Genomic DNA, 26860 nt, shown 5'->3' with positions numbered 1-26860 from the left:
TTTCAAATGGCCAAAGTGGGACATTTTCGGAACACACATCGGATTTTACAGGCTGACATACCCACGGTCAGTACAAAGGATAGAACTTCACTTTTTTGCCTAAATAAAAGCTTATTCTTGTAGCGGTTTAGTTGCTTATTCTGTTTATTGTATCATTTAGGTATTTTACATACAGAAATAATTATTTTATGCAACTATCACATAACATATGGGGCATAATTATGTCCTACAATCTCAAGACATTTGCCATTTTTAATATTTTGTGTAAGGACACAACTGCCCAAAGAGAAACTGTCCCTCGCAAAGTGGGACAGGTGGTAACCCTAGATAAAGAGAACTAACTAACTTCTCTCTCTCTCTTTTTTGTTTTGTAGGGAGAGAGAGACATGAAATACATGGCAAAAAAGATAAAAGGGAACAGTACTGAAGTACTATTACCCGAGACAAAAAGGTTTTTATCTCAAGCCTCAGCTTTGAAGTCCACATCTGACACAGAGAGGTAAATGAGATCTGAGGTATGGTTGTAATTGGCATAGGATTATGGGTAAGAGGAGGAGCCTGAGCTACACATCGTTAGTCTGGAAAATGGCTGAAGTCAGATCTGAGGTCAGCTCAGAAATCCATACACTGAGGAATGGACGGAAAAGACATCAGATCTGTTGAAAAATAATACACATTACACACACACAGACACACACAGACACACACAGACACACACAGACACACACAGACACACACAGACACACACAGACACACACAGACACACACAGACACACACAGACACACCAGAGCACAATAACACTGGAAACAGTTACAGTTTTTCTTTTCTACTTGTGTATTTGAACTCATGCTGCAACTTAAAATTTAACAGAGACATCTTAAAAAGACACTCTCACAGTGATCAGTAATGACGTTGTGCAACATACATACAACTATATGTATACATACACAAACATGCATATATATATATATATATATATATTTTATATATACACACACTAATAATGTATGTATTGTGTGTGTGTGTGTACATATATATATATATATATATATTTATTTTGGATGGTACAATAGCGCAAGGGTAGGGTTGCCGCCTCACAGCAAGAGGTTCTCCGGTTTGATTCCTAGCTGTGGTGCCTTCTGTGTGGAGTCTGCATGTCCTCCTTGTGTTCATGTTGGTTTCCTCTGGGTGCTCCAGTTTCCTCCCACGTTACAAAGACATGCATCTGGAGTGTTGCCCCTGGGCCTCCTCTGAAAATTGGCTTCGTTCCAAGTCAGACTTTCCCTGTTAACAAATAAATAATAAATAAGCAATAAAGAAATAATAATAAAAAAAAATATATATATATATATATATATACACAAACACACACATACACATTTATATACACACACACATATCTTACCCTTTAGTTTTAGCCAACTAATCTAAACAGCATAACCCTAATGCTGTACATCCCAAACACAGTATTTAAAACACTGCTGCCATCTATGACACCACCAGCTTGTGCTCAAAATAACAGCCAAGATAAAAGACAACTGAAGAACAGTGGAGAAGCCTTAGACATCTAACTGCCAGATCTCTTCCTCAGTTGGAGGATCAAATCTATGGCACTACCTGGCAGCCCTCTTCAGAGGGCATCTAAAGTCCACAGCGTACACACAGTTATTTGGGGGGGGCTAAAGACATATGTCACAATCGAGAACATCGAAATCTAAGCATTACCCACAGTGACTAGTTACTGTGCAAAGAAGGTGGATGTGTGTGAGTAAAACAAATATAACGACCCAAAGTGTGACAGCTGCAAACTTCACCTCAATGTCCTTACCCAAAATAAGGTGAAATAAATGGGCATTGACTGCACCTAGTGAGAGTGGCAGGGTTCTACAGTCACTGAGCAAAAAGATACATTTTTTTGTTTGTTTATCGGGAAAGTCCGACTTGGAAGTAAGCCAATTTTCAGCAGAGGCCCGGGGAGAAACACTCCAGATGCATGGCTTTGTAATGTGCGAGGAAACCCACATGAACGCAGGGAGGACATGCAGACTCCGTTCAGTATATAATTTGTAAGTACTACAAAGTGAAGCTTAGATTTTCATCAAGTTGGGTTAAGTCAAGTCTCATTTAGTTGCACATCAAGGCTATACGAATTCCAAGGCAGCTAAACATGGGGGTATGGAAAACTACTACTAACTTACCTTTTAACCTCCTCTCCCCCCCAAAGTAATCTTGGATTTACAGTAGCAAGGGTGTGTGGGATGCAGTAGGGTACACAGACTGGCAAAGAACACATTCTTTTGTCTTTTTCTTTAAATTATTTGTAGAAACAGACTTTGCAACAGCAATATTTTGCTGAACAATAAATGCTTGATTTATAGTCATGAATTCTCACCTAAGCTATTTACAGATAGTGCACTGATCAACCTTGGCTGTTGGGACACAACCCATAAAAATTTTCCGAAAATGTGTTAAGTGAAACCTGGGCTTCATGTCAATGAGGGATACAGCCCTGACTATGGAGCAGAATATTACAGTTCAGTTAGTGGCTCCGGAACTTGGCAGGGAGGATAAATGTGCCTATCTAAAAAGGGTAAAGGAGTGCACATAAAGGCCACATGTGTGCATCTGATTTCTTTGAAGACCAAGGAAACAAACACATGGTGCCACTGTGGGTAGGCAGGGATGTCCTGCTAATGTCAGCCTCTGATGGTGAAGTGATGTTTGGCCACTACATGCTGCTCCAATGGGTTAAGTCACTGGGATGGTGCAATAGGTAGGGTTTAAAAGAAACTGGCAAACCACCACTGTCTTAATGATAGCTACTCCTGTTCAGCCTTCATCCCCTGGTGACAAGGAAATTAATGAATACATTGAGAGGAGGCCTGATGACTAGCAGGCAAGCAGGGGCAAAGCAGTCACAAACAAAAAGCCTGGCAAGTGGCACATACCTTTTGACAATTAGGGAAGATGAAGACCAGACTATATGCACTTACTGATGTCCAGAAAGGACATGCATGGGAATGTAAGCAACACTTTCTGAAATTTCAGGCCTAAGAGGAAATACAAGTAAGTTGAGTAACCAACAGGAAAATATGCCCCAAAATCAATGCCTACTCTTTGAGGGAGGTGTGTAAAAGCAATACAAGGATATGCGTTGGCATAGATTTAGTGCCTCTTGAAAATCCTGAAGAAAGTAAAAACCTGAAGTGTGAAGGAAAAAAAAATCAAAGGTGACCTAGTAAAGAAAAACAATAAAACATGTACAATATACTGCTGCATGGACATCATCAGTATGCCGTATCATTTACACTACAACTGCCAAAGGCTACTGAATAGTTACTATTAAGTAATGAACATGAAGAAACATAAAACCTTTGTGACAAATTAAGTATTATCTAAACACAAAAATCAAAATGATTGTACCTTTATTTTTGGAAGAAAGCCCATCCTTCCTCCTCGTTTGTGCTCAAGATTTCGAGGTTCCTTGACTTTTACACCCAAATATTTCATGTAAGTCAGGATCACATACTGTACTGTTATACTGCAAATAAACCATTTAGAAAATGAAAGATTAAGTCTATATACCTGAAAAGAAATGGAAAAGCATATTAATAAGCAAATGATTTAATTTTAAGACTTTTGACATACGGTAGTCCCAGAACTCTTACAAAACAATTTTCCAAAGCATCTAGGAATGTCAGATTGCGTTTTCAAAAGTGAAAGCATCTATCCTCAAAAGCTGAAGGGCAAAGGCCCTGGTGGAAAATAGTGGAAGCTGTTTGTTGGTCTTTGAAGCATGCAGTCTATTTCAGGGGTCCCCCAACAGTGAAGGATGCTTTGGAAATCCTATCTGTTCAGGGTTCAATTGTGAGGGCTCTCCAAGGACCTCCTTAGAGAGTTTGCCAACACTTTGTCCTGTGATGGGATGTATGTGGCTTTGAGCAACACTTTTTCTGGGTGGCAAGGTCACAGGATTTTCATGCCAATCTGCCCAACTGGCAATATCTGGTCCCTCCTTTCTTATTTATATAGCACATTACTTTTGTGAAGTCTGTGAACACTTATAGGGTACCTGGTTTCCAGAGATGTGAAAAACCCTGAAGAGCTTGATGAGGGCCCTCATTTCTTTCATGCTGGTGTGTTCTTTTAATAACATTGTCTCCCATCTGCCCTGCACTCACCAGATGCCTATCCCAGCCCACCATGTCTCGTCTGAGTCACCTGTGTGCATTTCCAGAACTGGGGCTGGAGAAGTGAAGGGAATCTGAGTTGAGTTTCACCTGATCCCTTCTGCCATAAGGGTTCCCCATCTGAGGACAAGATAAAAGGGTAATCGCTGCATTCAGAGGGTCCGAGTGCTGACAGCAAACTGTTTTCGGGTACCACTGGATTTTCCTCATAGGCAGTATGGCTAGGCAGAGTATTGCGATAGTAGCTGCATAAACCCCAAAGCCCTTAGGATCTCCCTTGCTGAGCACTGGCTGAGGGAGGCAAGGTTGTGGAAGAATTTCGTAATGCTATGCACCTTCTCTTGAGATAAATAGACCTGCACTCCTTTTCCATTTAGCCTGCAGCCCAGAAAAACTAGCTCCAGAGATGGCTATAGGGAGGATTTTTTATAGTTAAATGTCAACCCCAACTGAGACAGTAAGAGGAGGGTTAACTGGAGATGTTGCTAGAGAATTTCTGGGGAAGTAGCTTGGATTAACAGGTTGTCTAAGTAGGGAAATTTTGAATTCCCGGAGTATGGCAGAAGGTTATAAGTGGTACCAGACACTGTGAAAACTCTTGGGGCTGTGAACAGCCCAAACAGAAAAGAGGTAAGCTGACAGTAAGATGAGCCAGTACAAAATCTAATGAATCTCTTGCAAGGGGTCCAAATTGCTATATGAAGGTAAGCATCCATTTTGATCTAGGGATACTAAAAACGCCTGGGGCAGAAAAAAGATAAGAGTATGCAAGGAGAGCATTTTGAAAGATGGCATTTTTTAAAAGGTGCTTAGTAAGCACAGATCAGTATGGATCTCCACTGCCCTTTTTTCCTTTGCACTAGGAAAAGTCTGGCACAAAACCCCTTTCCACATATTCTTCTGGCACCAGTTGTATTGTGCCTTGTGCCTGTAGTTCCATAAAATTAGTGGGAGCAGATGAATATGATTGTGTGGAAATGGGGGTATGACATTTAGCGGGGGAATCTTTATCCAAGACGTGACTGATAGACTGCACCCATTTGTCTGTGGTAATCTAGCCCCAGGTGTAGGAAGACTAGGTCAGCCTTAACTAGGGCTCGGCTGAGGCAAGGGGAAAGGAGGTGGAAGACGGATACAGTGATTTGTCCCCAAAGGGAGGCAGCCCAGATGAGACATCCCACTGTTGTTTATCTGGGAATTTCTTTCTGGGAGCCTACCTGTGTTTATGGCTAGGCCTAGAGTTCCTTCTGACAAAACAGGTAGATTTGGTTGGGTAATTCCACTGGTACTGAAGTACAGAGATTAACAATGCAGCCTGCAGTCCTTTATGTTTTTATTCTGTTCTTGAAGGGTTCTGAAAAGATCAGCAAGTTTTGGGCCAAACAAAAGATCCTTGTCTAAAATGGAATCCACTACTTTTGCTTTCAAGTTTTCAAGAATAGGCTTGCTATGTAACCATGCATACCTATGGGTTACAATGCTGTGTCTGGCCACTTATGTAGCCTGATTAATTTAGTATAGCATTTGTTGTTTAGAATTAGTATCCTGCAAATCCCCCATTACCTTACTTAAAGAAATGAGAATGAATATCAACTATTTGGTCATCTAGGTTTGGTAGTTTGCAGTCATGAATGCCAAAAGTAGAGGAGGTATAAACCTTTTTACCCCACCTATCTATAAGCCCTACTATCCTTGTCTGAAAGGAGGGCATTGGTATTGGGAAGGAGTTCAAAAGGCTTAGCAGATGAGAGGGAAACTGCAGAAGGGTCCACCACAAGATTTTTAAACAGAAACTTAAGATCTTGGACTTTATAAAATCTGTCTGGTCTTTTGGCAGCCAGAGGCGGGGATACAGAAGTAGACTGAAAAGCATCCAAATCATCTTCAAGAACAGGGGGTAATTGGGGAAGAGTTCCAAAAGGCTGCAGTATCTTTTCTGCACCTCTGAAATCTGCCTAGGTTCCCACTCAAGATGCTTAATCATATTTAAGGCCGTCTCTAAAAAAGAAGCTTCCTCTACTGGAGAATAAGGTGAAATGGAGTCCTCATCATCTAAAGGGACATGGTCAGGAGAGTGCATTTGTGAAGAATAAGGCCAGAGAATGGTCATAATTGGAGGTCTTCTCACCTTTAGAACAAGTTGAATCTACATTTGATGTGACATCCGCCTGTATTGAACACAGTTGCTCAGTTCCCTGACATACCTCAATTAGTTTGCCTGAGATCCCTTTCCTAACCAGAATCCAAGGGATGCCCTCTGGTCCCTCTGATATGATGATTTGTGGTTCACCTCTGTCTGCAGAATCATCATTCATCAAGGCTTTGGATGCTATATCAACCTCTAGCATGGTCTCCATAGAGGGCATCAGAGTTCGAATTGGATATTCTGTGGGCTCTGAAACCTCAGCGGGTATGTCAAAGTCAGAAAGGGCTGACAGTCTCTGGCCTAGGCCTTTTAAGCTTTTTCTTAAGTGAATGAGAAACGTTCGGGGAATCCTCCGTTTGGGAGTGGGCCAAGTGTTTGGGATGGTGGGTCTCCAGGAAAACATTAAAAGAAGACAAACAAAACCATAAGGTCTTATGAACAAAGGATTAGCAGATGGAACAAGCTTTACAGTCTTGCCTTGCTTGTAAGCAAGAGAGACACTGGGTGTGAAAGTCTTTGAATGGCTATTTGCCGACCACACTCGCACTTACTCATCCTGACTTCTAATATCCATACGAAAAAAACAGTTAAAAAATATAAAGGAATGTTCCTCCAGATTATTCAAAGCAATGGTACCAATGATCAAATGACAGTCTGATGGATACATGACCTGCTTTGCAGCTGGCAGGTAGACAGACTGAGCAATAATGATTACGTCTGCCTATATACCTCTATACTTGTGAGCTGAGGTCACACATCACACGTACAATACTGAGAAGGTAAACTTCTAGTACCCCAGCTGGATGACAGAGATTACCCATGTGTTAGGAATACTGCAACAGTGATTTAAGTCAGGACATCAAGATATTATATATCAGCAAAAAATAAATAAATCAGTTTTGACAGCATATGCAGTAGTTTTATAAATGGGAAGTCCACGCAAGTCAAGTGGTGTTTAAATGCTGTTAAGAGGCACCTTTGTTATTCTGTAGCTTGTGGGCATGAAAATGGACACAATACTTCAGAAGTAAAAAAAATAGCAATACTTATAGGGCATATTTAACATCTTACTGAGATTGATGAGGCTCCTGCTTTAACATCTCAAAATCCTCCCAAGCTTGATACTGGCATTATTTTTTTTTTATATTAGAGAAAACATATTTTCCTTACCCGCTTAGAATTCTTTTTAAAACAAAATTGAAAATCGTGTCTACCATTCTTAGAAATAAAATTTCACTTTCCAATTTTGTACAATCTAATGGCAGGCTTAGTAAGTTAAATGTAATAGCCAGCTGAATTTCACTGAAAAACATAAATAAGCCCTGAATGATTTGAATTAAACAAAAAAAGTGATGAGTAACTGTATGCTCTAGCAATAACCCATACAAATCATAAAACCACACGGGAAAGACCATCACATTGCTAAAATGAGTCTCTTGGATTAGTTGGCAGTTTAATGGTCCATCCAAATGACAAAGCCCTTTCCACACCACAGACATCCTGAACAATTCTCAAACTCTGCAATCAACATATATCTGTTCTTCTTAATGGTCAGAAATTAAATGTAATACATATGAATTAACTTGTTCATCCAGTTCCAAAATGACACCCAATGGTGTTCTTTGCTCATCACATCTGAAATTGATGCAGAAGGTAAACAATGAATCAAGGAAAACGATTTGTTACTACTCTTTAGCTTATTCCAGAAACCTTATCCACAAAAAAATTAGAAATAGGTTTCTGAATTCACTGCACATCTGAAGTGCACATATAGCACTCACAGACGTATTAAAGACTTAGAAAGGCTTTGCATGTGCAAACACCTGGCCATATCACAGCCTTGTAGTGAAATGCCTGCCAGTATCCTAAACTGCAGGGCAGACTATGAAAACAAAGGGTCAAATAGTCTGTAATGAAATCAACTTCTACTGAGCTTGCAATTTCAGACACAACTTGATCCACGATAAAATATACTGCAGATTGCCAAGAGAGAGCATTTTCACACAGGCAATCTTAAGGTGCTACTACTGCAGAACAAAGTTCCATAGCTAAAAAGAGAAGAGGACATATCACTTAGCAAATTTTCAGGTAATACTACAGCTCTGCAAATGGTAAAAAAAGGATGTACTGATAAACCTAAGCGTTCAAAATCAGCGACGCTCACATATGAATATTGCATCAAAAAGAAGGAGATAAAGTAAATGTATTCAATCATTCACATCAAAACTACTAAAAATTACCTTTTTTCTTCCTCCTGTGGAAGTGAAGATAGCCTGAAAGAAGAAAAAAGTTTAAAATAAGTATTTTATTCTGGAATACAGTAAATGCAGTTTTCTGAAGAACATATTTTTTTTCCTGTCTCTATCATTATTAATCGCTCCATTACAGAATCAACTGTCCCCACTATTCGGAAAAGGTCCAACAATACCTATCCACAAGGAAGGAACATCTATTGAACTCTCTAATTACCGACCTACAGCAATTCACTCTCCTCTTTCTAAAATTCTTAAATGTGTTCACAAACAAATCTTAACCTATCTCATCAAAGAAAATCTGATTACTCCAACTCAGCATGGTTTTCGCCATTTCCACAGTACAACCACTTCTCTCATCTCTCTTATCAACTATGTCTAGCTAGTGATAACAATAATCTTGTGTCCTCTGCCTCTTTTTAGACCTTTCTAAAGCCTTTGACACTGTATCACACTCCATCCTCCTCTCTAAGCTAGCCCAACTCAACTTATCTACTTCTACTATCTCTTGGTTCAACTGCTATCTTACTGACAGAATGCAATCTGTGAAATATCTATCTACTCTCTCTCCCTTTCTCCCTATTAATATGGGCATTCCACGAGGCTCAGTTCTAGGTCCCCTTCTTTTTAACATCTTTACCAATCATCTACACCAATCTTGTCCCTTGTCCTCCCTCATTCAGTTTGCTGACATCTCCACTATTATCTCTGTTTCAGAGAACCCTACAGATCTACTATCACAAAAATGCTTTCACCTTACTGAATCCTGGCTAACAATCAACTCATTCTTAACCCCCCCCCAAAAAAAAAACTCCTCCTCTTCCTCCCAAAATCCCTCTACCATCTGAAATCATCATTTACTATCTCCTCACTAAATAATACTTTCCTTTCCCCTGAAACTCATACTAAGCTCCTTGGTGTGACCACAGATGATCGGCTCAAGTTTGACTTACATGTGCATCACTGTATTAAGAAAACTCACCAAAAGCTTGGCTTATTGTACAGAAATAAAAGGTTTCTCACCCTTGTCGCCAGAATCTCCCTCACCCATGCCTTCCTTCATCCTAAACTATTTAATGGCTCACAAATCCTAACTAATCTACAGTCTTCTCATCTTTCCAAATTAGAATCTACCTATAATAAAGTAGCCAGATTTGCTGTCAACCTGTCTTTCAATCATCGCCTGGCTCTGAAATCACTTAACTGGTTAAAGTTTCCTAACCCACTCTTATTTTTTCAACTTCAAGTTATTCATTCCATTCTAAATAAACTCCACAACTGCCCTAGTCTCTCAGCACTTACCTCTCTTTACACCCCCCTTTCGATCTCTCAGAAGTTCTGATCAACATCTACTTCACATTTACAAACCTAATAAATCTATTGGACAGTATCTCTTCAGCTCTTATCTTGCCCCCCATCGGAGCAAACTTCCTCTATCCTTGAGAAATCTCCAATGTTCATGAATTTAAGAAAACACTGAAACTGCATCTTAATAGTACCTAGTCTTGCCTCTGTAATCATCCAACTTTCACTCCTCCCCTACTCTAGCTCTGCTTCCTTCCCACTGCCTTTCTTATCCTTCTCCATTATCTTCTCTATCTTACTCCTTACTTATAGTTATATGATGCTATTATTACTGATGATATTGTATAGTTAAATTTACAAATATTTGCATTTTACTGTATCTCATTGTATACTTACTGTTATTTTTTGTGTGGAGATTTTCTCCCTGGGCCTCTGCTGAAAAAGGGTTTTGCCCAGTTGGACCATCCTGGTTAACAAATGTCAAATAAGCAAACTAAGCTATATTCTATGGGACTTCTATTCAGGCTGACAAGATCTGGCACATCTGTTATATCTAAGCTTTAGTATCACCTTTTAATACTATGATTCACAGAGGGTTGCTGGGAAAGCTTTTAGCTACAAGGTGTCAACCAATATGGTTAGGTAGATATGGGACACAAAGCCAAAGCAAATGGGGTATGGTAGCAATAAGCTCATAAGCAGAGTTAGAAGATGGATAGACACTGGAGTTAATTACAATCAAGTGAAAGGCTACACACTTTCATGATGGGTAGGAACTCAGGGCGCAATTAACTGTCAATGTGAACAGAGCTGCATGTCAGCCAGAAGGTGACCATTGCTGCCAAGTCCAGCTGGTAAACAGCCAAAAAAGTGCAGGAATTGATTTTTTTTTAAGTAACCAGAAATTTGGAGGACGTGTGAATTAAGTTGATAAATATCATTGGTTTTCTCAATGTTTCTGTGAAGCGACTAAGAATGGTGGTGCCTGATAAGGTAGCATTTGTGTGACCAGATGGAAGCAGTAGAACCAACCAAACTACAAGTGCGTAAGATTCAAGATAAGACGGGGAAAAACAAATGAAGATCCAATTAAAATAAATGGAAAACAAAACAGAAAGTTGGATCTAAGGCTATATGGAATCTTGGAAGGAGATGAAAGAAGTAAATCTGTTGGACTATGTGAACAATAAGATGGTAGAATGGATTGGTTTTATAGGTTTCATAAGTATATATACTAGGCTAAAGACCATGACGGCCTTTAAAAGCCTAACCATGCAATCCAACTCAACTGTGCCCAATGTATCATGGGTGTTTATTGGGAGGAAGTATGTTAAATTAGAAAGGTTCTAGTGGTTTTGTGTGTGTCTGTGTGGGTAGGTATGTTAGTTTGGGCATTACTGTCTGCCTCTGTCCTTCACAGAAATGGGGGTCAGACCCAGGGTGAGTTCCCAATTTCTGAACCATTAGTCAAAGTTATGCTTACCTACTGTTAGGGATGGACTCTTTCTCATGGACACATAGATGGGGAGACTGTTCTAGAGCATGAGGATTTTCTGAGACACTTACTTGTCTCGCCAATATGTCTTTTTATGTCACCAGCAAAATTTAAATCCTTGGATCTAGTGGATCTGATGCTGTTCATTTTGCAAATGTGCAAAAGGTCCATCAGAGCTGACTCAAAGGACGCCTCGTATGCCACACACACATCACCTCTCATTAACCTGTAGAAGACAGAATACAGAGACAGGGCATTAAGGCAGTCTGTAAAGGACAATGTGTTTATACCCTGGATTCTCCTTGTAACTTTAATTAAATTCAGAGATCTTGCTCAGAACACCTTTTCATAAATCTTTTGCATGCATGCCTCTGGCCTGCCTTACTCATATTCTCAAACTTTCATGGTTTGTTTTTCTTATCCATTGTACCCATAATATTGTTTCCTCTGTAATATTGTTAATTTGTCTCTATTCGTATGTATTTGTATGTCTGTTTGGGGCTTTTCCCCTTGGGTCTCCACTAAAAAAGGGTAATTCTTACCCAGCTGGACCAACCCGGTTAACAAATGCAAATAAATAAATAAAGAACCTTTGTGAGCTTTCCAACTGTTGCATACGTCTGTCAGGTACATGCAGAAGGCGCATCATACTCAATTATGGGTCAGATGAAGGGCTGAATAAAGTAGCAATATGATTTCCTTGTACCTTGATGCCATGCCCTTACTTATAGATTAGCTGACACAGAATGATTTTCTTACTATCTCAGCCACATGCTGGTCAAAGACCGGATTATGGTCTACCTATATTCCCAGATCCCTAACTCTGGTCTACATATATCGACGGATCCCTGACTTCCGGGTCAACTGTTATGGGGTCTTACCGATGGAGTAATTAGCCTGGGGGGGGGGGGTAGTTTTCTCCAAAAGGCACTATAATGCATTACTTGGCATTGAGTTTTAGACTGTGACTTTGGCAGGAGTCACTTGGTGTTAGACCTTCTTGTAAGATGCTGGTGTCATCTCATTTGCAGTCATCTGAGAACTTGGTCAGCCATAGGCCCTCGACATTAGCCTTTTCCTCTGAGAAGCAGATGCCAAAAAGGAGCAGTCCCATCACGATGCCCTGAGGTACCCCACTGGTTACAGTTTCCTAGTGGAGGTGGTACCACCAATCATGACTTCCTAGGTCCTGTCAGCCAGTTGGCAATCCAGTGTTATATAGGAATTTATGGCCAGTTCGGTGAGTCTGGCAACTATACCACAGAGGCATATTGTATCAAAAACGTTACCCAGGTCCAGGTAGGCAGTAACCATAGTTTTGCCCTGTGCACTGCCTTGGTGACCTTCTAAAAGAAGTTCACCAGGTTTGGTAGGTATAACCTTCTCTTAAAGCCACACTGAGTTGGGTCCAGTGTCTGAAGGCTGCTCATGTCTTTGATCATTTCCATGACAATTAATTCCATGGCTTTGCATATTGGACTAGTCAGACTAATAGGTCTGCAGTTTCTGTGGTCTGTTCATGATCCACCCTTGTGAAGTGGAAAAGTAATTCCCTTGGAAACAGACATGGTAAGGCATTTACCACTGCCAGAAAATGGGGTAAAGTTTGAAAAGGTAAGACCTGTTCTACCTGTCTGACATGCAAGGAAAAACAGTCCGTTATTACTACTAAGAAGACTTCAGCAGCTTGACAGAAAGTTAGCCATGGAGGAAAGGCGTGTGAATGTTGAAAACAATTATTCCAAGTTGACACTAAAGCACTGCGTATAATTTGAGGATGTGATGTGGAGTGTAGAGTAAGCTTAAAAATCACACTGACATTTCTGAGTATACTAAAGGTTTGCTGGGAATGGAAAGTGAAATGGAAAAATGTCAGAGTAACTGGAGAAGATGAATCAAATGACTGGAAGTAATAATTTGCAATAAAATGTTATGCACAATTAATCCGTTGCATCATTTATGCATTTATTACAGCTGCTAATGATATACAAGTTTACTTTTTTTTTGAGAAGCAAGACATATATAACCACCCTCTTATTTCGCTTTAACAAACGTTTTTAAACAATTCTGACATGGATGTAAAGACTCTGGTAATGGGTGAGACTTAACTCTACAGAGATTAACAGCAGCAGATACTTTGTGATTTGTTTGAAAAATCAAGATGATTTACCCATGTAAATATGACTTTCCTTGAATACACACAGAGGAACAAAATAATGTTAAATAATAAATCAGTTTTATTATTTTTATTTTTAAACAGATAAATGTCTATCTTGAATACATGTTTAATGGTCCTAAAGGGATAATGTATCCAGTCTTTTAGATAAGCTATAGTGCGTTTAAACTGGAACCTACACCCAGGCAAACATGGTCAGGCCCATCATGACATCATGGGTGTGTTTAAGAAAATGATCCCCTCCCCAAGACACACCTATGATGTAACAGGAGGGACTTATGTGCCCACCCACCAAGAACTAAATAAAAAGCCCTGTTGAAACCTATGTAACTCAGTCTAAGCACCACTCATCTGTCAATAAAAGAATTTTTACTGGCAGAGGAAATGAGTATGTGGTATATTTTTTTCAGCTTAGGACTACGGAATTACCTTCTACAGGTCCTCAGAGAAACCCTGTCCAGATGGAAAATTATAAAAGGTTCAATCGCCATTAGTGCCTGTAACTCTGAGACTCTTCTTGCTGAAGTTATTGCTAAGAGCAGAGCTGTTTTCCATGATAAGAATTTTATGTCAGCTGTATTAGCTGGCTCAAAAGGAGGCAGTGTGAGTTTTTCCACGACAAAATTGAGGTCCCATGCAGGTATTGGTGCCCTTCTTGGGGGTCTTATGTTTTTGGCCCCTCTGAGGTACTGCCTTAGTAGAGGATGTGAAAAAATAGGTGGGTCCGTATTGTAATCAGCTGAAATGGCAGAGGCATGAATTTTAATTGATGAAAAGGATAGGCCTTTGTCCAACATCTCAGTTAAGAATTGTAAAATCTGAGGAATATTTGGTACAAGCATGTCAATTCCTTGTGCCTGGTTCCAAGAACAGAATCTCTTCCACTTTTCTGCATATGATTTTCTGGTGTTGGGCCTTCTGGCCTCCAGAATAACATCCATAACTGCTTTGGAGAGAGGTGTTCTGAGTGGTTACATTATCCGCCATACAGCCAGATTTAGGGTTTTGAGTTGGCTGTGCAGTATCTGATTGTTCTGCTGGGTCAGTAAATGAGGAATTTGAGGCAATGTCCAGGCTGGGCCTTGAGACAAGCTCTTTAGGATTGGGTACCAGTGTTGGCGTGGCCAGTCTGGGGTAATCAGGATAATTTTTGGCTTCTCTTGTCTGACCTTTAGGAGTACTTTGGGGAGGAGAGGTAGTGGAGGAAAGGCATATACTGTAAGGTTTTTCCAGCTGAATGATAGAGCATCCACTTTCCATGCTAGCTTGTGATAAGTCCTTGTGCAGAATGTCTGTAGTTGGCAGTTGTGAGGGGTGGCAAATAGATCTATGTCTGGGTGTCCCCATTTCCTTGTTATTATGCTGAAGATTTGTGGATCTAGTTTCCACTCGTGATGATCCATGAGGTTTCTGCTTAGTTCGTCTGCCAGAGTATTTCTCTTTCCTGGCAGGAATTGAGCTTGCAGGTGTACTTGATAAGTCAGTGCTGTGTTCCACAAAATCATGGCTTGTCTGCAAAGGGGGTAGGAATGTGTGCCTACCTGCTTGTTTATGTACCACATGACTGTAGTATTGTCCGTCTTTATCAGCAGTTGTCCTGGATGAAGGAGATCCTTGAAAGCTGTCAGAGCATTTTGTACAGCCAGCATTTCTTTTAGATTGATATGAAGATGCATTTGGCTTGTGGGCCATGTGCCCTGAATACATTTTCCTGCCATGTGGGCCCCCCAGGCATAATCTGACGCATCTGTTGTTATTGTCTGCCTGGCAGTGGGTAAAGTGAAAGGCTGTCCCTTGTTGTGGTGACAGGCCTGAGCCCACCATCGAAACTCCTGTTGCAGGCAGGGAATGAGTGTAATTGATTTTTCCAGGCTGTGGCAATGTTGAGTCTAAACACTTTTAGATACCATTGTAGTTTCCTCATATGCAGTCTTGCATATGAAATTAACAGAATGCAGGATGCCATGAAGCCCAGCGCCTGCAGAATTTTTCTTGCAGATAACTGGGTTTTTGTTGCCAACATTTCAAAGTAAGAAGTCAGTTGCCTGGCGTGAGATAAGCCATCTGGGCAGTTGTATTTAAGCTTGCACCCAGGAATATTATCTCTTGAGAGGGTACTAGTTTTGATTTCTTTTTGTTTACTGTGTACCCTAGGCAAATTAGTAATCTTTTTACAAATGCCAGATGTTTTAGTAAAATGTCTTTGTTCTCTGCTTGAATGAGGCAGGCGTCCAAGTAGGGATATATTTGAATTCCTCTTTGTCTGCAGAAAGCAATTACTGGTGCCAGGCATTTTGTGAAGACCCTGGGCACAGTAGACAAGCCAAGGGGCAGTGCAGAGAATTGGTAGTGCATTGAGCCAGCTATGAATTTGAGGTATCTTCTGCAAGATTGTCTGATTGGGACATGCAGGTATGCCTCTTTTAGGTCCAAAGTTACAAGCCAAGCCTTCTTGCCCAGCATGGGCAGAAGCTGCTGCAGAGTCAACATTTTGAATTTTGAAACGTCCAGAAAAGTGTTTAGTATAGACAGGTCCAGTACTGTCCTTTCTGGGTACCAGGAAAAGTCGTGAGTAAAATCCTTGTCCCTGCTCTTGTAGTGGTACTCGCTGAATGGCCCCCATGTCCATGAAGGATGAAACTTGCTTTTGTGCCTCTGCCCATTGATTGTGTGGCAGGTCTGGCATGCCTCTTGCCTTTGGCAGGGTGTGAAAGTGGAACCTGTTGCCCTGAGACACTATATTCAAGACCCATTTGTCCTGGGTGATCATGTGCCAGTTTTGTGGAAAACGTGCCAGTTTTCCCCCTAAGGGAGCTTGTAAAAGGTAAGTGCTTGGTACTGGTAGAGAAAAGTCATTGGGACTGTTTCCTGTAAGGTTGAGATTTGTCTTCTCCGCTTTTGGAGGTAGAAGCACCCCATTGCTTAGGCCTGTATGAGCCTTGGGGCTGGGATCTGCCTCTAGGGCGTCTGTACCTGCCTCTTTGTGGCCTGTCTGACACTGGAAAGGACCAATTTTTTGAAGGCCAGTTCCTGCTAAATCTAGGTGGCTGTACCTGTAAAAAATCTTTAACTGTCTGCATAGATTTCGCTTCATCTTCCATTTTCTTCAACACCTCTTCTGCCTGAACACCAAACAAAGTATCATGCTGTAATGGAGCATCTAATAATTTTGATTTAACATGATCAGGCAGATTCTGTTCCTTTAACCAAGCATGCCTCCTAATCACAGAACCAATTACAGCGGCCCTACAAGAGGCCTCCAAAGAATAAAAAACACATTGCAAAGTATGTTTTCCCACTTGTTCAGCTGCATGCAATAAATCCTGCATTCCTTGTTTTCAGGACATTCAGAGTTAGGCAACACTTTCTGTTTTAGTAGTGACATTAGGTATTGTTGATATTTAAGCATATGAAATTGACAGTTTAAGGCCCTAACCATCAAAGTAGCAGAAGTGTAAACTTTTTCCCCCCATCTGTCCAGTGCCCTTGAATCCCTATCAGAGGGGACAGGGTTTTTAGCAGTGGAAGCTTTGACTCCCTTGGGACCCTGAGATATGGTTTCTGGGTCAGCAGCATGTTTTTTTATAAAGAAACTTATGGGAATCTGGGACCCTGTAATATCTGTCTGGCTTAACCGGTGCAGGGGGTATAAAGTCTGGAGACAGACCGGACTCTAAAAAAAAACATCATCTACAATGTCCAGAACAGGGGGAATAGCAAGGGGCCTGTGCTGAGGAAGTAAAAAAAAATCTCTGAGCCTTTTCTTAGATTCTGAGTAATCCTGGCTCTCCCAATGAAAGTGCTCCCTCATGGTATGCAGGGTTTCCCCAAAGGAGAAATCTTCAGGAGGAGAAGCTGAAGGAATATATTCTTCAGCATCAGAATCCTCATAGGGAGGAAGAGAGTATTCCTGATCAGAGGAGGAATCAGAGGAAATGGAAACCTGGTCTGAAGATTCATATTCTGTCTCTTGCCTAGGCCTCATCAGGAGGGGGATGGGAACCCCTGATCAAAGTAATAAGGTTTTCAGCCATTTTGAGCATTTGTTTTTTAGGCATGGAAGCCTGTCCTGGAGAATGTTGTACTTGTTTCTTTGTCTTTAGAGCTGCTTTAGTCTATGGCTTGAAAGCTGAAGATGGCTTTACATATAACTGAGTTGGTCTGAAAACACCCTCAGAAGCCGATGCCTGCACAGCAGCTCCAGACCCATCTGAGGGAATAGTTTCCGAGGATCCAATACCTTGAGTTTCCAGAGGCCCAGTCGGCTCCACGTGGGAGTCGGAAGAGGCCTGTGGCTCTGAGGTAGCGGGCATCCTCACGGAGACCCGGCGAACCAACGACAAGCTTAACGGAAGCCTCATCGTCGGTTTTGGACCTCGGATGCCTGTCCTTGTCTTTATCCTTGCGTTTTTTTAGAAATTCCGGTCGGTTGCTCCGACGGCATAGTATAATTGAATCTTCGGCCGAAGTAATGAAAGGCAAAATTGTTCCGACGCTTTATAGTGCGTTAGTTATATCTAGCACAAAACCGACAACAAGCAATGTCATGGTCAGGGCCTAGGCAAGGAATACAGTAAGAGTGAAAATCCTTATGAGGTATTTGCTTCCCACAAGAAATACAATTGTTAACTTTTTCCGACACTGGTCTGGAGCAAGAAAAAAAAGTTTCCCCAATGGGGTACTTAGCTTTAATGAAGACTTCGGATCTGAAATTCGATTTCGAAAATCTCAGGAGTCGGCCGACTGGCACTTGTGAACTGCTTTTGCTTCGGGCACTGCGCGGCAAGAAATACTGAAGAAAATGGTGTCGGCTGCATCTTTTATACCCCTGGCACACTGACGTCAGGGAGGAGGTGACAGAAACCAACGCCGGACCAGGACTTTGGAATTCAGGCCAACTGCAGGTAGCCTGCCAGCAGGATAACCCAAGAGTAATGACTGCAGCAGTTAAACATGATGAACATCAAGATTTACTTATTTATTTTCAGAGATTAACAAAAAATGATGAGTTCTTGCAAAATTCACCCTGGCCAAATTTCTCCTAGTAATATAAATCCTGTGGTCTCTCCTGAAGAGGCCACTAGCCTAGTGGGACTAAAGTGGTCAACAAAAGACAAATGAAAAAATAAAATAAAATAAAAAATGGGGACTAACACAAAATATATTTTAATTCATTAATAGCTCCCACAAAATACAAATCTATATTCACAGGCTGTGTTTCATATCTATGGCTTTTAATACATAGAGCTTCAGTATTTCTGGTAATAACCCAACAGAACTTGCAACAGGTGTCAATTTTCTCTTGATATCTCAAATTCTAACATTTACCACAAACAGGGCATCTTCTAGTTTAATACAGCTTTCCAGGCAGTTTTCTCCCTTCACACTAGACTTTCCTGAAGACATGCTACACTCTAAATAGTAATGATTCCATAGTTGCCACTTCACATGATGTAAGCTACTGACTAAGGAGGGATTAACAAGTAATTCAATGTCCAAGGACATTGCTTGGTCTCCATACAGTCCAAAACTGGAGAGGGGGGCACACTTGCCTGGACATAGAATAAGGGTTCTCCTTATCCCCAACAAGTGTGCAGATGCAGAATGGCAGCAGAGGCACCAACCAAGCACACAACTGCCTGGATGATGCCCCCCCCCCCCACTAGACAGTTTTGTTCCAGGAGGCTTGATGGTCAACAGGTGGGAAAGGAAGAAAAAACATCTGTGGAAAAATCTCTACTTTGAGTTTCAATATTAAGCTAACAGCAGACAAACTTAAAAGGGAAAACCTATGAGAAAGGGATTTCAACTACATCACCATTAACTGGGAAGACTACTCATGTATCAATTCGTTCGCTCAACACTTTCGGGAATTCATAAATTCCAATGCCCTGGATCAACTTATCCACACCCCCACCAGGGGCAACAATATTCTAGACCTAGTCATTACCAACATGAGTGACAGGAGTTCCACACCTGAAGTCAACTCCTCATTGGGCAGATCCGACCATAAGCTAACCACCCTAGATATCCACATACCGCCCCCACCCCCCATTAAGGAAACCATGGTAAAAAATTTCTCCAAAGCCAACTTTACGCTTCTTAAGACAGAAGTGGTGAAATTCATGACACCCATGCAGATGGACAATACAGTTACGACTGCTGAATCCTATACAAATGCACTTTAAGCATTTACACGAGTGCACGGATCGTGTTATCCCAAACAGAACCCCTGTCATAAACAAACTCTACAACAGAAGGAAGAAACTGTTGCAAAAGAAAGTAAAAGCCCATGAGTGGAGGAGCTCCCTGGTCAGTCTCAGTAAGAAGCTGAGATCCCTTATAAGATCCTCCAAAGCTAGCTACGAAAACAAGATCACCACTGATTCTAAGGACAATCACAAAGCATTCTATAGCTATGTCAAGAATCTCAGTGGCAACAACCAGATCTGCTCTGAGTTACAGCACAATGGCACGAAAATTACAGAACCAACTGATATTGCCAACATTCTGGCAGATAAGTTCAGTGCTAACCTTAGCCCCCTCTCACCCCCTAAAGGGCCCATATCTATACAGGAAGAATGCAGAGTCCATGTAATCACAACCAGGGGTGTAGCTAGGATTTTTAAATTTGTACTCACAGCTCTCAAACTGCTACCCCCCCCCCCCCCAGCCAAGCTACGGCCATTCTCGTCGTAATTCACGGTTCGCTCTTTTAGTGTTGATGAAGCGGCATTCACTGTAATGCCTCTTCAGTAATGTAATATAAATTCACTCAAACTCGGTTCCTTGAACTGAAAATTAACCTGAAATGTCAGTTCTTTGAAAAATGCAGCATGGTAGTTGGGGTAGAGAATTTATGCTTTAGTTTTCTGTAACTAAGGTACAGGTTTTGAGCTTGAGTAAATTACTAATCACCTGCTACCCCTAACTAGGATGTTTCATTCACACACACACCCCTACCTACCTCTTGGTGCAAGAAATATGGACAAAGCCTAAAATAAATAGGGACAGATATTAAATAATGCTCTCGTGAACTTAGAAAGTTGCTAGAATAACAGGATTTGTGCTAGTATGAGAAAGTTGCTAGAATAACAGGATTTGTGCTAGTATGAATTTTCTACAGGACATGAAGTCTGAAACTCAAACGTCTGTCATTATTTAGCAACTTCAGCCTTCAATAATTTTCTAGAAAATCACAAAATTTATGAGGAACAGACAAAAAATATGGGGCAAAAATCTGGACATTCTGCAAAATTTGGACAGTTGAGAGGTATGCTACCTACCCCCCCCCCACACACACACACACATGCACGCACACACATGCACGCACGCACACACACACACGCGCACACACATGCACACACACACACACACTCACGCGCGCACACACACGCACGCACCTCTTAGAGCAACAAACTCATAAATAAAACTGAGGCAAAGGCCCAAAAATAAGGACATTTTTTTTAAATATTGCTCTTATAAACTTAGAAAGATAATAGAATAGTAGTAGGTCTTGCATTAGTATGAATTTTCTGAAAGGTATGAAATCTGAAACTCAAATGTCTGCCATTATTTTCTAACTTCAGTCTTTAACAATTTGCCACTAATTTGCTAGAAAACCGCAATTTTATGAAAAACGGACCAAAAATGTGATGCAAAAATATAAAATTGCCAGACAATACAGCTGGGAACCAGTCAAAGAAGGGACACCATTTTAATATGAGCACAGTTAACTTAAAGCAGCTGACAAAATTAGAGAATAAACATGCATTTCTGAAATAAAAGTAATGTATAACTCTGATCATTACAGTTATTTATAAAAGTAAACCCTCCACGTTTTCTTCCAAAATTGCTATTTTGCGGAGAGATTATTAGGGGGAGAGCAACATTTTGAGCCAAAATTGGGGACAGTTGGGATGTTTTGATATTCCTAATTCTATAAAGCGATTTATTTGCACATACCTCTCAACCTCTTAATGCAGGAAATCTGGACAAGGCCAAATATATTGGGGGAACATAGAAACAGTACTAAAAATTGACCTTGTATAAACTTAAGACAGTTGCTAGAATATCAGGTCTTGCTTTAGCATGCATTTTTCTGAAGATTATGACGTCTGAAACTTAACATCGGTCATTATTTAGTGACTTCATTCCTAAATGATTTGCCAGAAAAAGTTTTATTTTGCATTTTACAGTACGAACACCAATAAATATCTGCTAAACAAAGTAATGCAGTCTCACAATGAAACTAGACTTAGCATTAAAACTTCTCTGCCCTTGAAACTCACATTCATTGAAACAGCATTGAAACCCACATTCAGAGAAAATACATTTTGCCAGTGGCAGATAAAGATTAACTTTGGGCTGTTTTCAAATCATACACCCCTTGCACATGAAACATACACGTGCTCTTTGATACACCTTCCATCATAAAAGTCTACTCAAACTTCTACAGTCCACCAGTATCAGTAAATATGCACAATCTCTGAACTAGTAAATTCATCTACATAATTCCACATTAGAGAAATCTGTAACTAATGAAGAGGATGCTGCTAGCAAACAACTTTATATTTCATGGTTTCATCTACAAATAATGTGCCTGCTGCCCTTGAGGAATAAATTGCCTATGTTGCATTAAAAACAATGATATGCTAGTAATATTGCAATAGGGAATGGATGGCAAACTGATAACAGGTTCATAGTTACTACTAGATATCTTCGCCAAAACAGACTACAGCATCCACCCCCCTTTACAACACAGTACAGTATCAGCAATGCATCTACCTACTGTGGGAGAAGAACCCACAGCCTTATGCATCAAAAGCAAGTACACTACCTGTTGTGCTATTAACAGTACAAGCAGACACAGCATAAGCAGCACTAAACTTAAGTTCCCCTGCAGCTCTCAGCTCCTTGTAAAATGTTGACACTCAGCTGTATCTCTGAACTTTGCAGCACAAGAAATCTGGAAAAAGCCAACATTTACTGGGGGGAGGGGACAAAATCCCAAAAAACCGGGACACATTTTAAACATTGCTTGTATAATTTTGGAAAGTTGCTAGAATAAAATGCTGTGTTATCACCATGCATGCCTTGAACCCAGAACCATATGCACTACAGTCAGTGCAACATACCACTATGCTAAATCAGCAGTTTGAAAAATAGGAAGACAAACTTAAAGGCTATCATTTAGATAGCTCTCAACCTCTTAGCACAAAAAAACTGGACAAACAAAGCCAATAATGAGGGAATACAAATTCAGTTCTCACTTCACACCTTAGCACAAAAAACCTGGACAAACATCAAAAACAATAATGGGAGAAATACAACTTCAGTCTTCACCATAGCTCACAACCATTAGAAAAGCAAATCTGAACAAAGTTCAGAAATGGTGGTGGTTAGGGACTTTAGGCTGTTCTTACCCCTGAAGCAAAGGTACTGGGTTTGAGCCTGAACACCTATAGCCAGCAGGTGTATTATGTGGGGGGGCATTTTCACACACACACACACACACACACACACACACACACACACACACACACACACGCACTTCAATTGCGGATTGCACACTTGCTAACACACTTCAATCGCGGATTGCAAACTTGCTAACACACACTTCAATCGTTGATTGCCTTCCTTCCATTTGCATTGTTACACTTACTTCAATTGTGGATTGCCTTCTGATAATCCATTTGTGAACGCCCTTGCTTGCCTTCCAAACTACACCAACTCAGTGATAATCCATTTGCGATTGTTTCCCGCTCGCTAATCCATTTGTGAATGCTCTTGCTTGCCTTCCAACTCAGATTGTTTCCCGCTCGCAGCCAGCTGGACATGATGTGAGCTCACTTCCGACCGGCTGGTATCCTCCTTTAAGGAGCCAACACCCTTTAAATACGTACTTTTTTTTTTTTTTTTTTTTTCAAAAAAGCTACCTTCCTTCTAAAAAAGTTGTACTGAAATAAGTACAGTGCATATGCCTCCCGACGTCCCTGATCACAACTACGCAGGTAAAAGCTGCACTCTCTAAAGCCAAAAACACAGCATCCATAGGACCAGACAACATCCCAGGCTACGTTTTACATGAACTTCACAACGAACTGGCTCCCCACCCAAGCACCATGTTCAATCATAGCCTCACATCAAGCTTTGTGCCCACTGAATGGCACACAGCAACAGTTATCCCACTCCACAAAATGGGAACCACCACTGATCCCGGGAACTATTGCCCTATTAGCCTGATGAGCCTGGTCTGTAAGGCTATGGAACGTATCATTATGGAACTCATAAACAAAGACATTGGTAACCTCCAAACTCTGGACCCCACCCAGTTCAGGTTTGCGAAAGGCAGATCATGCCTTCTGAACCAGATTGACATCTTTGAGGTAGTCACCAAAGCCGTAGATGAGGGTAAGGTGGTTCATACAGCTTATCTTGATCTTGCCAAGGCTTTCGATACCATCCCCCAATTCTGGAATTATAGCTAAACTCACTAAACTAGGTATAAATCCCTATGTCACAAGATGGGTTGCCAACTGGCTCACTGACAGAACCCACACTGTAAAAGTTGCAAACTCCAAATCTGACTTCAAACCAGTGACAAATGGCATAGTACAGGGTTCAGTCCTGGGACCTCTCCTGTTTGGTATCTACTTCTCTGAAGTACAGGCTAACACAGAAGGCCTTTGGCTAATGAAGTTCGCAGATAACTGCAAACTAGGAGCCAAAGTAAAGTCCCCAAATGATATGGACATCCTACAGAAGGGCCTCACAGAGACAGATACCTGGTGTCAAAGCCATGGCCTCAAGCTCAATGCCAAAAAGTGCACTGTCATCCCCTTTGGTAAAAGCTCTGTACCCATGAACTACCACACAGGTGGCAGTCTACTTAACGCCGAATGCGTGTTAAGAGATCTTGGGACCCAGGTGCACAGTAGTCTCTCCTTTGATAATCACATTGCCACAGTAGTCAGGAAATCCTTCAACAACTCATCACAAAAGGGTTATCTAGGAAAAAAAGAGGCCATTGTTCCCCTCTACTTGACACTCATTAGACCCATTATAGAGTACTACACCCCTTTTGGAATGTACCTCACAAGACATCTGCAGCAGCTGGAAAGGCCACAGAAGTACCTCACAAAGAGGATTACTGGCCTCAAACAGATGCCTTACACTGACAGTCTCAAAAAACTACAGCTTCACTCCGTAGCATATCGCCTGCTCCGAGGTGATCTCTGCCTAACATATAAAGTTATGTCAAACCCAGAGCTGTTGGACATGCTACACCTAAAGAAATTCCAATCACTCCGAGCTACACGCTCTAGGGGCCTAAACCTTGTTCACCACAATAAACAGGACATGCTGGAGGGATAGATTGCTGTCCCAAAGACTTCACATACTCTGGAACATGCTACCCATCTATGTCAAGCAAAGTTCCTCATTAGCACTCTAAGAAAAATCTTGATGAGTGGATGGGAAATAGGAAATACACCCCGGGATCACTTCTGTGGCTCTGCTCGACAGGGGCACAGGAAATTAACTTTCTTAGGTGGCATAAGCCAGGGAACCTTGTTGGCTAGGCTTACTTAGGCCCTTGGGCCGGATAGCCTAGTACCAACCTATGAACTGTGGGAAGAGTTTTTTTTTTCCCCTTTTAAGCAGGATTTGAAATGGAAAAAGATTAGACTATAAGAGATGTACTGGTTCAGAAATGATAGTAGGAAAGGGAATACAGCACACATTCTCTGACGGCAATGTTACAGGTAAGATTCTTTACTTGGTAAAAGTTTGATGTAGACAACATTGTGGACACATTGGTAAAATAGCAAGCTACTGCAAGGATGAGATAAGTTGTGAGAATAAGGAGATTGAGAGCTAAAAGTAGTCAAGAAATAATAAATTATGCAGTAAGACAAATGGCACACTGTGCCATTGAATGGAGCAGAGAACTTAGATGTACACAGCTTACACCCAAATGCAATAATATAAAGTGAATTTCAAAACTGCTTTAAAGGTAGAATTTAAGCAATCATTGGTTGATGAAAGTGAGTTCATGTTTTACTGTGTACTCTGCTGTTGACGCTTATTAATATTAGTTAAAAGTATTACATACCACTGAAAAAATAACTTGTGCCTGGAGCAGGAAAAGTATGCATTAGAAAATATTTAAAGTGGATGTAAATGGTAAAGAAATTTTGATTATACATGTCTAGACATATGTTATGATATTGGCAGTCTCGATGACTGCAATAAAACCATTCGCAAAGAAAAAAAATAAAGTGAAAGGTGTGTACACTGATGTGACGTGTTGTCAAATGAAATGACATGCTATGGGGAATACCCTTTGGATACAGTAACATACAGATTCAGTAAACTCCGTGTAGGTTTCATGCATAGCCTATAAGGAGTTTACACGTTACCGCAACAGTGTTCGGCATGTAGCAGCATGCAATGTGTATTAATGAGGCATGGTATGCCTAAGATAGTTTTCGCAACTCGCAACAGTATTGCTGGCCGCAAAAAGTATGGTTGTGTACACTTACCATAAATGTAGATGTTCAAGTGCATTCACTGTTGCAGTCATTACATTTGGGTTATCTGCTTGCAGGTAGCCCTCAGTCGGCCTGATTAACAAAGTCTTGGGTCCTGCGTCGGTTGCTGTCCCTTTTTCCAGGACGTCAGGTCGTCAGGGGTATAAAACATGCAGCCGACGCCATTACATCAGTTTTTCTTGCCCCAGATGTCAGGTGTCCCCCTAATGGGAAGTAATTAAATATAAAAGTACAATGATATACCTCGAACAAAAAAGCAAATACACCAAAAAGGCTTTTAAGCATAGTAAAGGAAAGTAGAGGTATAGCCAAAAGAAGTTAGGAGGCTGGAGGGAGAGTAACCAGGACTGCAACAGTGAATGCACTCGAACATCTACATTTATGGTAAGTGTACACAACTGTACTATGTGCTTCGTGTTTCACTGTTGCAGTCATTACATTTGGGAAGATTCCCAAAGCTATGGTTGGGAGGAGGAATTTAGATAGCATTAGGACCAACTATAAGGCCCTGCAAGACTGCAGTGGCAAAGCCAGCTCTGGATTTAGAGAAAACTGGCAAATGGTAATGCTTGGTGAAAATATGTCCAGAACTCCAGGTAGCAGCTTCTAGGATGTCCCTGGTAGGGATGCCTCTGAAAAAGGCTGTAGAGGTAGATGCAGCCCTGGTGGAGTGAGGTCTGATCCCCTGGGGGATAGGTTTTCCATGGTGCTTATAGCAGAAATTAATGCAATGGCCTATCC

At 41.0% G+C, this 26860-nt stretch overlaps 1 protein-coding gene across 2 annotated transcripts in view; it reads right to left on the bottom strand.

Moving 5' to 3' along the window:
- ARHGEF12 (Rho guanine nucleotide exchange factor 12) overlaps nt 1-26860 on the bottom strand; it is a 3716336-nt gene that overhangs the window by 1781382 nt on the left and 1908094 nt on the right. For both annotated transcript variants that reach the window (XM_044081016.1, XM_044081015.1), the window contains 2 exons: nt 8578-8610; nt 3425-3542 (listed from right to left, as the gene is read on the bottom strand). In XM_044081016.1, coding sequence (XP_043936951.1) covers nt 3425-3542; nt 8578-8610 — 151 coding nt within the window. The remainder of the gene's footprint in view (nt 1-3424; nt 3543-8577; nt 8611-26860) is intronic.

This window comes from Protopterus annectens, chromosome 8.part0 (assembly GCF_019279795.1).
Source record: "Protopterus annectens isolate FY-2018-M chromosome 8.part0, PAN1.0, whole genome shotgun sequence".
Lineage (NCBI taxonomy): Eukaryota > Metazoa > Chordata > Ceratodontiformes > Protopteridae > Protopterus > Protopterus annectens.
This window is presented reverse-complemented; position numbering and strand designations above follow the sequence as displayed.